The sequence below is a fragment of the Carcharodon carcharias genome, chromosome 9 (genome assembly GCF_017639515.1).
Source record: "Carcharodon carcharias isolate sCarCar2 chromosome 9, sCarCar2.pri, whole genome shotgun sequence".
NCBI lineage: Eukaryota > Metazoa > Chordata > Chondrichthyes > Lamniformes > Lamnidae > Carcharodon > Carcharodon carcharias.
In genome coordinates this window covers 99,102,834-99,115,995 of record NC_054475.1, presented here as the reverse complement: position 1 = coordinate 99,115,995, position 13,162 = coordinate 99,102,834, and the positions used below count along the sequence as shown (strand labels likewise).

The 13,162-nt window shown below is 39.7% G+C and overlaps 1 protein-coding gene across 8 annotated transcripts in view; it reads left to right on the top strand.

Annotated features, from left to right (window-relative positions):
• The window catches only part of LOC121281982 (Krueppel-like factor 8), a 192,994-nt gene that overhangs the window by 7,528 nt on the left and 172,304 nt on the right, over positions 1 to 13,162 (top strand). For 2 of the 8 annotated variants that reach the window (XM_041195285.1, XM_041195292.1), the window contains exon 1: positions 2,486 to 2,609. The exons of 2 other annotated variants lie outside the window; for them this stretch is intronic. Coding sequence is in view for 2 of the 6 variants with exons in the window: in XM_041195281.1 (XP_041051215.1) it covers positions 3,678 to 3,701 (24 nt within the window). In the remaining 4 variants the exon portion in view is untranslated. Of the gene's footprint in view, positions 1 to 2,469; positions 2,610 to 3,662; positions 3,702 to 8,646; positions 8,758 to 13,162 lie in introns of those variants that run through there. 4 more of the 8 variants (XM_041195281.1, XM_041195280.1, XM_041195287.1 and 1 more) reach the window with 3 other exon arrangements.

Genomic DNA, 13,162 nt, shown 5'->3' with positions numbered 1-13,162 from the left:
GGAGAGGATTGATTCCGCTGTGACATTGTAATGATCAAAATAGTCATCTGCCACTCGCTGCCTGGCTTGCTTGTGCAGAGTAAATGCTAGATCACTGCAAGTTCTTCTTTATTCTCATGTTTACTGATAGTGGAGGGCATGTTCTACTCCCAACATAATTCATTGTTTGGGTTGGATTTGGAGAAAATAAATGATCCCTTTGTTCTAGCTGTCTGTGTGGAAGTGCCTTTTTTGATTTACAATCTGTGGCTTAGTTTGGGTATATCCTCAGTCTTTGGTGCAAAACCACATTCAAAAACCTCATGCCACATAAACATATAATGCTGTTCACTTGAGCACCAGACTAATTTGACTACTTTGGGTTAGCCCACTGCCGCTGGTGAGTGACTAAATGAAATGTTGGTGAATATAAGGCTCCTCGATCAGTTTCTGGTGGCCCTGGCTAAAAACAGTTTGTGCAGCTAAAGTATAAAATAGGATATAAAAATAGGGAAGTGTTGTTGCAACTGTACGAGGCATTGGTGAGACCACACCTGCAGTACTGTGCACAGTTTTGGTCCCCTTTCTTGAGGAAGGATGTAGTTGCATTGGAGGTGGTTCAGTGGAGGTTCACTAGATTGAATCCAGAGATGTGGGCCTTGTCTTATGAAGAGAGATTGAGCAGTTTGGGTCTATACTCGCTAGAGTTTAGAAGGATGAGAGGAGATCTAATTGAGGTATATAAGATACTAAAGGGGATAGACAAAGGAGACGTGGAGCGGATGTTTCCCCTTTGGGGTATTCTGGAATGAGAGGCCATAGCTTTAGGCTAAGGGGTGGTAGATTTATATCAGAGATGAGGAATTACTTTTCTCAAAGGGTCGTGCATCTGTGGAATTCACTACCTCAGATTGCAGTGGATTCTGGGACGCTGAATAAATTTAAGGAGGAGATAGACAGATTTTTAAATAGTAACGGGTTGAAAGGTTATGGGGAGAGGGCGGGAAGTTGGAGTTGAGGCCAAAATGAGATCAGCCATGGTTGTAATGAATGGCGGGGCAGGCTTGAGGGGCTGAATTGCCTACTCCTGCTCCTAGTTCTTATGTTATGTTCTAGGCGTTGAGTGAGGACAGAATTGGGCTCGAATGTATTGACCCCTAATGGCAAACTGGTATGCTGACAAAAAATGTCAGTGTTTGCACATGATGAATGACCACTAAGCTGAGGTACTGAGAGGCATTCATCTCTGATGGATTGCTACCTTGCTGATGCCTTTTTCGAGGAAAGGGGAAGAGAGAAAAATTAGAAAAGACAAAATTGGATTGCTACACTTGGCATGTGTTTGCAAACCTATCAAAATAATTAAGTTTATTAAAATTGATCACCCCATTTCTTTAACAAACAGATCACTTATTTGCATGTTTTGGCTATTTCAATTCTCAGAATTGGCTGCAGGTATTTGGCAAGGTACAAGATGGAATGTCAAATGTTTAAATTTGGTGTGTTACTCCTGATTTCTTCTTCTGCATTGGTACCATATGGAGGTAGAACTTTAACCCTTGTGCATTTTGAAGGAGTAACAAGAAGGGCCACCTTGCTGTCCACACTTGACTCCATGTTCCAAGAAGACAATTTGTGAAAAGCTACGAAATTCTAACTCTGATTAATCAAATGATTACTGCTCTATTGCAAACAATCCCAATTATTACAGTAGTGCTTTAATACATGTCTGCAAAACAGCAACAATTTATACAACGAAAGGTATTTGGCAATAGCAATACCTGAAGGGTAAACTGAGACCAAATGAAATAATGTGTCCTGATTATTCATTCCTAATATGTCCTAGCGTAAGTCTGTCAAATAGAACTTATTTAAATCCTCTTTCAATGATAACACTTAAAAGGTCTGAGGAAAGCTTTTTTATTTCCACGGAACAAAGCGTGACAAGAATATAATAATGGAGGTTAATTTAGTAAACAAAAAGGCTGATTGAGGAGGAAGATGATAGAATACGGCTCATACAGGAGGGAGGAATATCGCATTTAAAACTTGACGCTACAGCCTTGGGCAGATAGTTTATATGGGGTGAAAATGTGTAAGGGGTCATGTGAGGGTCATCTCCCAAATATATAATTGAGCTTTTAAAGCTGCAGTGGGATTTTTCTTACTTTTCCCTGGGCACGGTGACCTAGTACTTGGCTCACTGCAGTGGTGTGTAGAGGATTTTGAACTATGAAAGAAGAAAATTGTTTTGGCATGTAGGGAAGAGTAACTGTACAGGCACAAGTGGTGGCTCAGTGAGAGAATTCTATCTTTAATTTCAGTTATTCAGTCACTATTTCTTGATGTCTTTTTATGCCACATTTGCGGTAAGTCACCAATCCCCCAGTTTCAAACCATTGCAGACTCTGGGCATCTGCCGTAGTTTGAAGCAGAGGGCGTATGTTTTGTCTTGCCTCGGCAGATGTCCCACCCACTGACCAGCAGTGCAGTAAACTTTGTCATGTGATTGCTGACGAATGCTGACAAGTGCAGTGGGCGGAAGAATAGACTAGGCTCAGAAAACCAGCAATGTAAGAAGTTTCCTCTTTTTAAAAAAAACTAAATTACAGGACCATGTAGAAAGTCAGGTCAGTTAACGCTGTATACTTGTTTGTTGATAGCCTTGTGCTGTGTTGATTTCCTGTATGTCAGATGAAGGCATGGAGAAACGATCCTTTAACATGCCTGAGAATGACTATAAGTAAAATTTCTGCTAGGCCCTTAAAGCAAGACTCCACTGTTCCAGGAAATGATGCAGTCTTTCACTAAGCTCTAATAGTGTGTTTCTGATGTAACAACATTACAAGTTCTAAGTTTAACTTTACCCTCATATCAATTTATCTCTCTCTCTCTCTCTCTCTCCTTCCATTCTCTTCTTATTTTCCAATTACAAGCTTTTTAAAAATGGTTTGGTTCTTAACTGTCTGTTATTCTATATTTTTTCACGCTGTGCACTCAATCTGTCAGTGTTTTAGGCTCAAGTATTTTTGCTTTGCTTGTTGAGTGAATTAGTCTTCTTTCTGTCCCTTTATTGTGGATAAACTACCTTGTTCAGGAGGGCCAGAGCACTGCCCCTCCCCCGCCACTGAATCATAATTTTGGGCCTTGTTAAATGGCTACTGGACCACCCCTCTGCCCTTGCTACTTTAAAACTATGCTTATTTTCTTGCCATTCTACATAAACTAACTGTGTATATGATGCAGAAACTTATGGAGAAGATTTTGGAGTTGCTGAAATGATTTTTTGCTGAATGCCTGTGATTTCCAGCTGGCCGTTTTGGCAGCATAAACTGCACTTACACAGATCACCATTTTAATCGGTAATATATAAATCTGATAGAAAGGAGGTCAAATGTCAAATTTTGTTCTTTTGGATGGGATCTCACTGTGCCCATAAATAGTAAACGTAAAAGATAAATGTGAAACTTTGGTCCAGCAAGTGACTTTTTAAAGGGGAAGTGAGGTACTTTTGATTGCTACAGCAAAATTTCCTGAAATGGGTATGCAATTAGGTCTGCTCTTAAGTTTTCTGCAGATGGAAGGAGAGGATAAAAGAAGAGATTCACTTACACCAAAGGTGAATTGCTTGTACTCACAGAGCTATGTCCATCTATGGAGAGAACCTACATTCATGTAGCACCCCTCACATCCGCAGGATGTCCCAAAGCACTTTGCATCAGGTGAATTAGTTTGACAGTAGTTACTGTTGTTAAATGGGCAAACATAGCAGCCAATTTGCACACACAATGAACCAACAACCAACAAGAAGATAAATAGCCAGTTAATTTGTTTTGATGGCAGTGACTGCGGGATATAAATGTTGACCGGGAGAATTCCTCTATTCTTTGAATAATGCTTTGGGATTTTTTATGTCCATTGGGATGGAGGCTTAAGATAATGTCTTACCTGAGATAGAGTACATCTGACAATGCAGCATCTCCTGTAAGCCTAGCTTTTGTGCTCCAATGCCTGGAATAGTGCTTGAATCCAAAACCACAAACCAAGCTAACAATAATTTGGAAGAGAATTGGCTTCATGGCCTGAGGTCCACCAGGGAGCCAAACGATGGAGTTGTGCCATCTGCTGCAATCTTGTGCAACCTTTGTCACTGGGATAGAACTGCCAACAATTTAAGAAGATGGCCCACCACCATTTTCTCAAGCGAACTTAGGGATGGGCAGTATATGCTGCCCTTGCCAGCGATGCTCAATTACTGAGATAGGAAGCATTTAAAAAAATATTCTGTCATTTGAGCAGTGGGACTAGATGGACCAGATGTTGCAACACCAGGCTTATTCCAGCTATATGTCGGTACTATCTCAGAATGCCCATTGATCTGTGAAAGAGCGCATCTCTGCACAACAGTGAAAGTTGTGAAGTTCTGCTTAATACCCCTTTCAAGATGCACCAGCAATATATTTAAGCCGGTTGAGAACCTTTTGCATATTTGAGCAAAAGGCCTCAAATTCCACAACCTGAACATTGATAAGCGATGCCCTAAATTGGAACTGGACCTCTGACAAAAGGCTTTGCTGCAGACATTTATGGAGTTGCTCTGTATTACTCAGTGGATTTCTGATAAACATATGTTCATCATTAGAGCTGTAGCCGCTGGTTTCCTTCACTGCCACAAGTTGCAGCATGTCAGTTGTACACAGTATCAAAGATCTCCAGATGACAACCGTACTCCATAGCAACTCATTTATACGGAGATCCAATGGAAGCCTGGATCTCAGGGCTCTGCAGTTGCGGAAGGATGTGAGTTGGCCTTCTGGCTAGCAGGTTTCTGCTTCTGCACAGCCGCAACCACTTGTTCCTCAATTGTGCACTTGGGATTCCGCTGTTGCTCTTCCTTCAAACTGACCATCTAAATTCCTGAGCTGAGTATATCATGCGGGTGTTTGGGAGCATACTAATATGGTGGGAAGTGAAACAGAAGAATAACATTGCTATTGAATGTTAGATCCTTGATGCCCCTTCCAGTATTAACAACATTGTATGTAGCCTTGTTCTTGATTGGTGTTCTGAATACTGGTAGTAGCCTACACCAGGCCTGTTGGATTTGTGCCTTTGACTAAGTTTAGGAGGAAGAAATAGGAAAAGTATAGTACTAATCCACCAACTTTAATTGTCTTTACTTTCTTTGACTTCAACAGCTGCCTAATAAGTGCTTAAAATTGTTTGTAAGCAAACAGGATGTTAATGCTTCAAATCTAAAGGGCACCTATAGTGTTTTTTTTTGCAAAAATATACTTTCCTGTAATGCCACTTGAATGCCCATGATGCATTCCTATGTATGAGTAAGTGAACATGCAGCTAGCTTTTGTTGGAAGAATTTTTCAGAGCACTCCTTTAGAGATGTGTGACCAAGTTTCCAGTTGTAATTTGCAAATAGGAAGTGTGTACTGCTGTAATATGGACATGCTTGTTAAGCAATGAAAGAGCTGTACCGTTGCCTTGAGGGTTTTTTATGCTGCCTCAGTGAATGTTTTAACGGAGCAAAAGGAAGCTCTTTGAGGCCTGTCCCATCGATTTGTATAGTACAGTTTTGAATACTGTCACCTTGGCAGGTTGTTGTTTGCTGTGATGGCCACAATCTTCTACCAGACACTCTGCATATTGCTGTTGACTTCAACCATGTGATAATTGGAACATCTGTAGCATGGCATGGAATTCATCAGAAAAAGTGTATGACTGGTGTGTGACCACCATCAAAAAATCTGTTTGTGCTTTCATCGTTTGTAATGTATGCCTCCAGTGTCTGTAACTTGAGAATCATTTGGTCATCACCTATTCAAGGGTGAAAATGGGTTGAACAGTTGGCTCCTCAGTGATAGGAGATTGAAAAGTTATTTGAACTCTGCAATGCAACCTTTGTATCCCTCAGCAAAAAGTATTCAGTAATTCTGGAGAGGTAGGAAAGTCACTGACAATACTTGGAAATTTCTGCTAAAAGCCTTTTCCTGCAAGTAGAGCAGTATGCATTAAGTGAGCATTTGAATAACCTTATGCATAGTTTACCTGAAAGCATTGAGGCTGCAGATTTGTTTGAGAGCTGACTCAGTGCAATGTAATTGTCAGCTCTTTATTTAAACACTGATTATTTCTCATTTGCATCTATCTAGATCATCGATTGTCAAAGTTTTGGTTGAAGGCTCCCTCCTTTCCCTTTCAAATCATTTAGGAATCACAAATCCGCCTCTTAAATTATAAATATTACATGAAAGTTATGCATATAGAGCGTGCTTTAATAATGCTTATAAGAAAACAGATACTTAAAGGTATAGTGACCTCATGCCCCTCTCAGTACTCTTATGTGCGCTCCCCTCCTGGTAAGACAGCCCAACCCATTCTGCACTGAACCTGTGACTGCCCTCAGCTCTTGGCTCACACCAAGCACTGCCCCCACTCCCTTCCGACCCATCAGACCAGCCCTGCTCAGTAAGCACAATATCGTTATTTCATAGACCCCTGGAAAGTGTCTACAGAACCCAGTTTGAGAACTACTGATCTAGGTTATCCTTTTTTTGTACGTTTTATCAATAATCTTCATTCCTTCCCTTTTGCAATTTTAGTGGATTATTGGATCAATTCAGATTGAGTATGCTAAGTTTCTCCACCAATCACGATGGAGCTTTTTCTTCTTATAGAGCATTTTTCCAGCTGCCATATTTTAAGAGTGATGTGTGCCCACAGCTGCTTGACGTTCTGATCATTTTTGCATTGAAGTCTGCACTGTATCCCAAGATCTCCAATAAATCTGGTCATTTGTATTGTCTCTGTTTTGTTGAGCATGCACACCCCATGTCTGAACTGGTCAGCAGTGTGCAATTTATGCTGGGTAAATGACAGTGCAGCTGATGAGCAGCTTTTCGATTAGCCTAATATACCCAGTCTTAATGTGCTTTCCTGAAAACATACTTAATAAAAGTGCGAATAAGTGGAAAACTCCATTTGCATACACATTGTGCTAAAGGAAATTTCATTTTTGAAGGAGTAAATTAGATTAATCTGTAAGATAAAAGCAAAATACTGCGAATGCTGGAAATCTGAAACAAAAACAAAAATACTTGGAAAAACTAAGCAGGTCTGACAGCATCTGCGGAGAGGAATACAGTTGACGTTTCGAGTCCGAATGACTCTTCATCAGAACTAAGATGAAGAGTCATTTGGACTCGAAACGTCAACTAGATTAACCTCTCTATTGGATGCTAAAACATTCTAGCAGTTCAGTGATTATTTGAAATGCTACTTTTCAGAACATTATTAATTGCTGCCAATTGATTTGCCCAGATAATCTGTTACATCAGGGTGATTACAGATTTAATCTGTCTTTGTGCTGAGGTAGCTGACCTTGCCCAGAGTGCTGAAATTGACCTTTGAACCTAGGAGTTCTGGAAAATGGATGACATGTGAAATTGTACACCAGTATGAATTTGTACCTTCAAGGCAGAAGAAAGGTTAAGGGGAGAAGCACCATTGTGATAATTTTTATATAATTACGATTGTAATTTTCTAAAGGCTGTAACGCATTCTGGGATTCAGTTGCAGAATTGACGATCTTTGGCACCATATCTAAATGGCCAATCTACATGTGAGTTTTCGGGTAGGGAATGGATGCTGATGCAGTGCCATTCAATTAAAATGGGCAAATGTGGTTTCCATATTCAGAAAGGGTGAAATAGAAACAGACAATTATGGACACATAGGCTTGCTTTCATTCCATGTGAACTAATGGAATTGAGAATCAGGGTTAAAATTGCCTACTGTACAGGACAGTAATTATCAATGTTAAAATGACTAATGAAATTGGAACTATTTGGGTGGATCGTGTTGACGTTAGATAGTTAATTGGGTGTGGCGAGGTGGTGATGGATAGTGGCTTATCAAAGCTTTGATAAAGTTCTAATCTGTGTTTTTGGAGTCGGAGTTGGGGGGAAGTAGGAACTGGGAGGTAATGCAACTTTGAACTGGTCACAAGTGTTGAAATCATGTTTAAAACTTTGCCACATGCTCACTTGGAGTAAGAGTGAACCCATTCCAAAACTGTTCATTCTAGCACTTCATTAGGTGGTGCGTTCATCCCTTTTTAGGTATGCAGATTATCCGGTGTCCGTTCTTTCCGATGTTAGGTGCCACTATATGATGTGTGGATCACCACTGGCTTTCTTTGAATGGTGTAATGTACTAAAATGAACTTTAATCTGGTGTTGTGCAGCAAAGAGCTTATTACCTAAGTGCTGAAGTCAACATATTTCACAGGTCCTTTTTTGATACTTCGCCACGCCATTTTTGTTGGATTCATCATCTGTTCTTTGTGTTATCTTTTTTTTCCCCTCTCTCTCCCTCTCTCTAAACGGCGCAAGTGGTAATTCTGATTAATGTTAAACAACATGATTTGTGGGGTTGAGATTTTGGAATGTCAGAATGGAGAATTGACTGGTTTTGGCAGTATAAGGAAGAGTTTATACAGTATGAGGAAGAATTTATACTCCTAGACAATCCAGGGTACTTATGCTTGTTAACCACTGGTACTATTAGCCTTAGTAAATCTGTCAACCTACCCCTGCCTCTACTTATCTGCTGGAACAAATTTTTTTTTCTTGTGCTTTTATTTTTCCAAAGATTTTTTTGTAAACAGAGGAATCATTTGGTGCACCACACGCAGGTTATGCTAAATTCTGGCCCGGATTTTCAGAGAGTCGTGGGGACTCCGTGGATCTTCCAAAATGGCAGGTGAGACCTGGATCTGGAAGTCCTGCCCTGATTTTTGACAGATACCATTCTCATCAGTAAGGGGGCAGGGCATGATTTGCAGATGAGGGAAACCTGAACTCAGCAGTAGCAAGGACCTTAACTTGCAGTGTGGAGCTATGATTTTTTTTAGAGGATACATGAATCCCCTGGAAGGGAGGAGAAGGTCTGTAGAACTGTCAAGTTCTGAAGTTATTTAAATCCCCAGCTCTTTAAAAATAAAAAAAAAGGCTACCAATGTCAGTGAGTGGTTAAAAAAATCTGGTATAGCAATTACAATAGCTATTTGTTGACACTATCCTAAAGGCTATCATTATGTCTTTATTAATGTTTTGCTGCTTTTCACAACCTATGATTATTGCAGCAGGGGGTCCTAAGTTCACAGTTTGATAGCTCAAAGAAGTTATTAAAAGATTTGTTGTTTTTGTGAGGTTATGGATACAAGTCTGTTTGTTTTTGTAAGTGTTGTACCTACCCCGAGGGAGTGCGTAGGGTAATTTATCATATTTGTCATAGCCAGTGTAGTCAGTAATTGAATACGATGGGTAATAGGACCATGCGGCATCCCATTCCCTGAGGAGACAGTTTGAGGCTCAGGCCTTGCATAATCTGGCCAAAATCTTTGCCATCCTAGCAGTTAACTTAGTGGGAACTAGATGATTTTATGCATCATGGCCTCTATTGCTGTTTGATCCTAATATTTTTGTACCTTAATTCAGTCTTCATCAAGAAAATCTGCTATTGGCAGGAACTTAAAAGCTTAACTGACATCAAGATGGCCGAATTTAAAGGGGATACATGTAATGAACTATACAAGTTTAAAAAAACAAATAATCAAATCTCTGAATATTCAAGTTTCCATGTAGATAGTAGTTTTTTCCATAACTGCAGGATTATACTTTTCGCCTGAGCCTCTGAGAATGATGACTGTATATTTTCCAAAAGACTGGTGAGATCCTGTTCATTGTATCCCATTATCAGGGAAATACTGTCTAAGTGGTTTCCCACCAACAGTACTTTTAGCTTGGCAATATTAGTATGCTGCAGCTTAAAGAGCAAATTATTCTCTCTCAAACTACCTGTGTGGATTCCTATCTTAATACCCCCTTTATTGGTCATTAGTAAGTTGGGCACCTTAAAGCCTCCGTGAATATTCACGCTTGGCAAGATAACAATATTTTTACTCTTTCAACTATATCTATAAATCAAGTCTAACAACTGGTTAGTATCTTCTGTGTCTGATCTACTGGGAACTTCAACACAGTGGTTAAATGGGGTGGGAGGGGGGCGGGTGGGGGCTAATTTCTTGGGGGTCTCACTAAAGAGATTAAGTACTTGAGGGGATTTAAAAATTTTGAATAGGTTTTCATGAATGTCACTTTTTTAATATAATGAAAGCTTTAATATATAATTAGGAATTAGGAGCAGAAGTAGGCCACTCAGCCCCTCAAGCATGCTCTGCCATTCAATAAGATCATGGCTGATCTGATTTTAACCTCATATTCCTGCCTACCTCCGATAACCTTTGCTTATCAAGAATCTATCTACCTCTGCCTTAAAGATATTCAAGGATTGTGCCTCAACCATCTTTTTGTGGAAGAGAATTCCAAAGTCTCAGAACCCTCTGAGAGAATTTTTTTCCCCTCATCTTTGTCCTAAATGGGCGTCCCCTTTATTTTGAAACAGTGACCCCGAGTTCTAGGTTCACCCACAAGAGGAAACATCCCTTCCACATTGACCCTGTCAAGTCCCCTCAGAATCTTATGTTTCAATCAAGTCACCTCTTATTCTTCCAAACTCCAATGGATACATGCCTAGCCTGACCAGCCTTTCTTCATAAGATAACCACCCGTTCCAGGTATTCATCTCATAAACCTTCTCTGAACTGCTTCTAATGCATTTACATTTTTCCTTAAATAAGGAGACCAATATTGTACACACTACTCCAGGTATGGTTTCACCAATACCCTGTATAACTGAACCATAACGTTCCTACTTTTCTATTCAATTCCCTTCACAATAGATGATAACATTCTATTAGCTTTGCTAATTATCTGCTGCATCTGCATACTAATCTTTTGTGATTCATGCACTAGGGTACCCAGATCCATCTGCATCTTTGAGCTCTGCAATCTCTCACTGTTTAGATAATATGTCTCTTTTTTTTTATTCGTCCTGCCAAAACGGACAGCCTAACATTTCTTACATTATACACCATTTGCCAGATGTTTTCCCACTCGCCTAACCTATCCATATCCTTTTGTAGCCTCCTTATGTTCTCTTCACAACTCACTTTCCTACCTACCTTTGTGTCATCAGCAAATTTAGCAACCATACAAATCATCCAAATCATTTATATAAAGTGTAAAGAGTTGAGGCCCCAGCACTGATCCCTGTGGTGCACCACTCATCACATCCTGCCAAGCAGAAAATAAGCCATTTATGCCTACTCTCTTTCCTGTTAGCTGGCCAATCTTTTATCCATGCAGGGGGTACATTACCCCCTACACCATGAGCTTTCATTTTCCACAATAACTTTTGATGTGGCACCTTATAAAAAGCCTTCTGAAAATCTAACTACAGCACATCCACTGGTTCCCTTTTATCTACGGCACCTGTTAATTCTTCAAAGAACTCCAATAAATTGATTAAACATGACTTCCCTTTCGCAAAGCCATGTTGACTGTGCCTGATTACCTTGAATTTATCTAAGTGCCCTGTTATAATGTCTTTAATAATAGCTTCTAACATCTTCCCTATGACAGATGTTAAGCTAACTGGCCTATAGTATTTCCTGCTTCTGACTCCCTCCCTTTTTGAATAAAGGAGTTACAGTAGCTATTTTCCAATCTAATGGAGCCTTCCTCAAATCTAGTGAATTTTGGAAAATTAAAACCAACGCATCAACTATCTCACTAGAGCCCAGGATAAAATCCACCTGGACCCAAGAACTTGTCAGCCCGCAGTTCCAACAATTTGCTAAGTACCATTTCCCAGGTGATTGTAATTTTCCTGAGTTCCCCTTTCCCTTCCAATTCCTGATTTACAGCTTTTTCTGGGATGTTACTTGTAGCCTCTATTGTGAAGACCAATGAAAAATACTGTTCAATTCATCTGCCACCTCCTTATTTTCCATTATTAATTCCCTAGACTTGCTTTCTATAGGACCAACACTCACTTTGTTAACTCTCTTTTCTTTCTTAAATACCTAAATTCTTACTGTCTGTCTTTATATTTCTAGCTAGCTTTCTCTTGTACTCTTAAGTTTCTGCTCCTTTTTAACCTTGTAGTCATTCTTTGCTGTTTTTTAAATTCTGACTAATCTTCTGACCTGCCACCTATCTATGCACAATTATATGCTTTTTCTTTAAGTTTGATAGTATCTTATCTTATTTAGTTAACCACGGATGGTGGATTCTCCCCTTGGAATTTTTTGTTCTTTGTTGGAATGTATCTATTCTGTGTATTCTGAAATATCTCTTAAATGTCTGCCACTGGATCTCTAATGAACTACCCCTTAGCCTAAAGTGCCATTTCACTTTTGCTAGATCTGCTTTCATGCCCCCGTAATGGCCCTTATTTAAGTTTAAAATACTAGTGTTAGATCCAGTCTTCTCTCCCACAAACTGAATGTATAATTCAATTATATTATGATCACAGCTACCTAGGTGCGCTTCGCTATGAGAGGATTAGATAATGATACCTCATTGCACAACCAGGTACAGTGTAGCCTGTTCCCCGGTTGGCCCCAGAACGTGCTGATCTAAGAAATTATTTCTTAAACATTCTATGAATTTGTCATCTGTGCTACCTTTGCACATCTGGTTGTTCCAGTCTATATATAGATTAAAATCTCCCTTGATAATCACCATACTTTTCTGATAAGCTCCCACTAGTTCTTCTTTGATACCCCGTCCTACCATGTGAATACTGTTAGGGGGACAGTACACCACTGCCACTAGCGACTTCTTGCCTTTATCATTCCTCATCTCTACCCAAACTGCTTCTATATCCTGATTTCCTGCACTTAGGCTATCCACCTCTATTGCGTTAATGTTGCCTTTAATTAACAGTCACCCTTCCACCTTTTCCTAACTTTCTATCCTTCCTAAAAGCCACATAACCTCCAATGTTCAGGTCCCAATCTATCCCATCCTGTAGCTATGTCTCTGTAATGGCTGTTAGATGGTATTTATTTGTCTCTATTTGCACAATTAGTTTATCTGTTTTGCTTCAAATGCTATGTGCATTCAGATGCAGAGCCTTAAGTTTTGTCCTTTTATTATTTTTGTTGCCTCTAGCCTTTTCTATTGGTTCACTCTTTGATTTGTACTCTCTGTCCCCTCCTGTCATGATCTGTTTATCATTACCCAAATCAATACCTTCC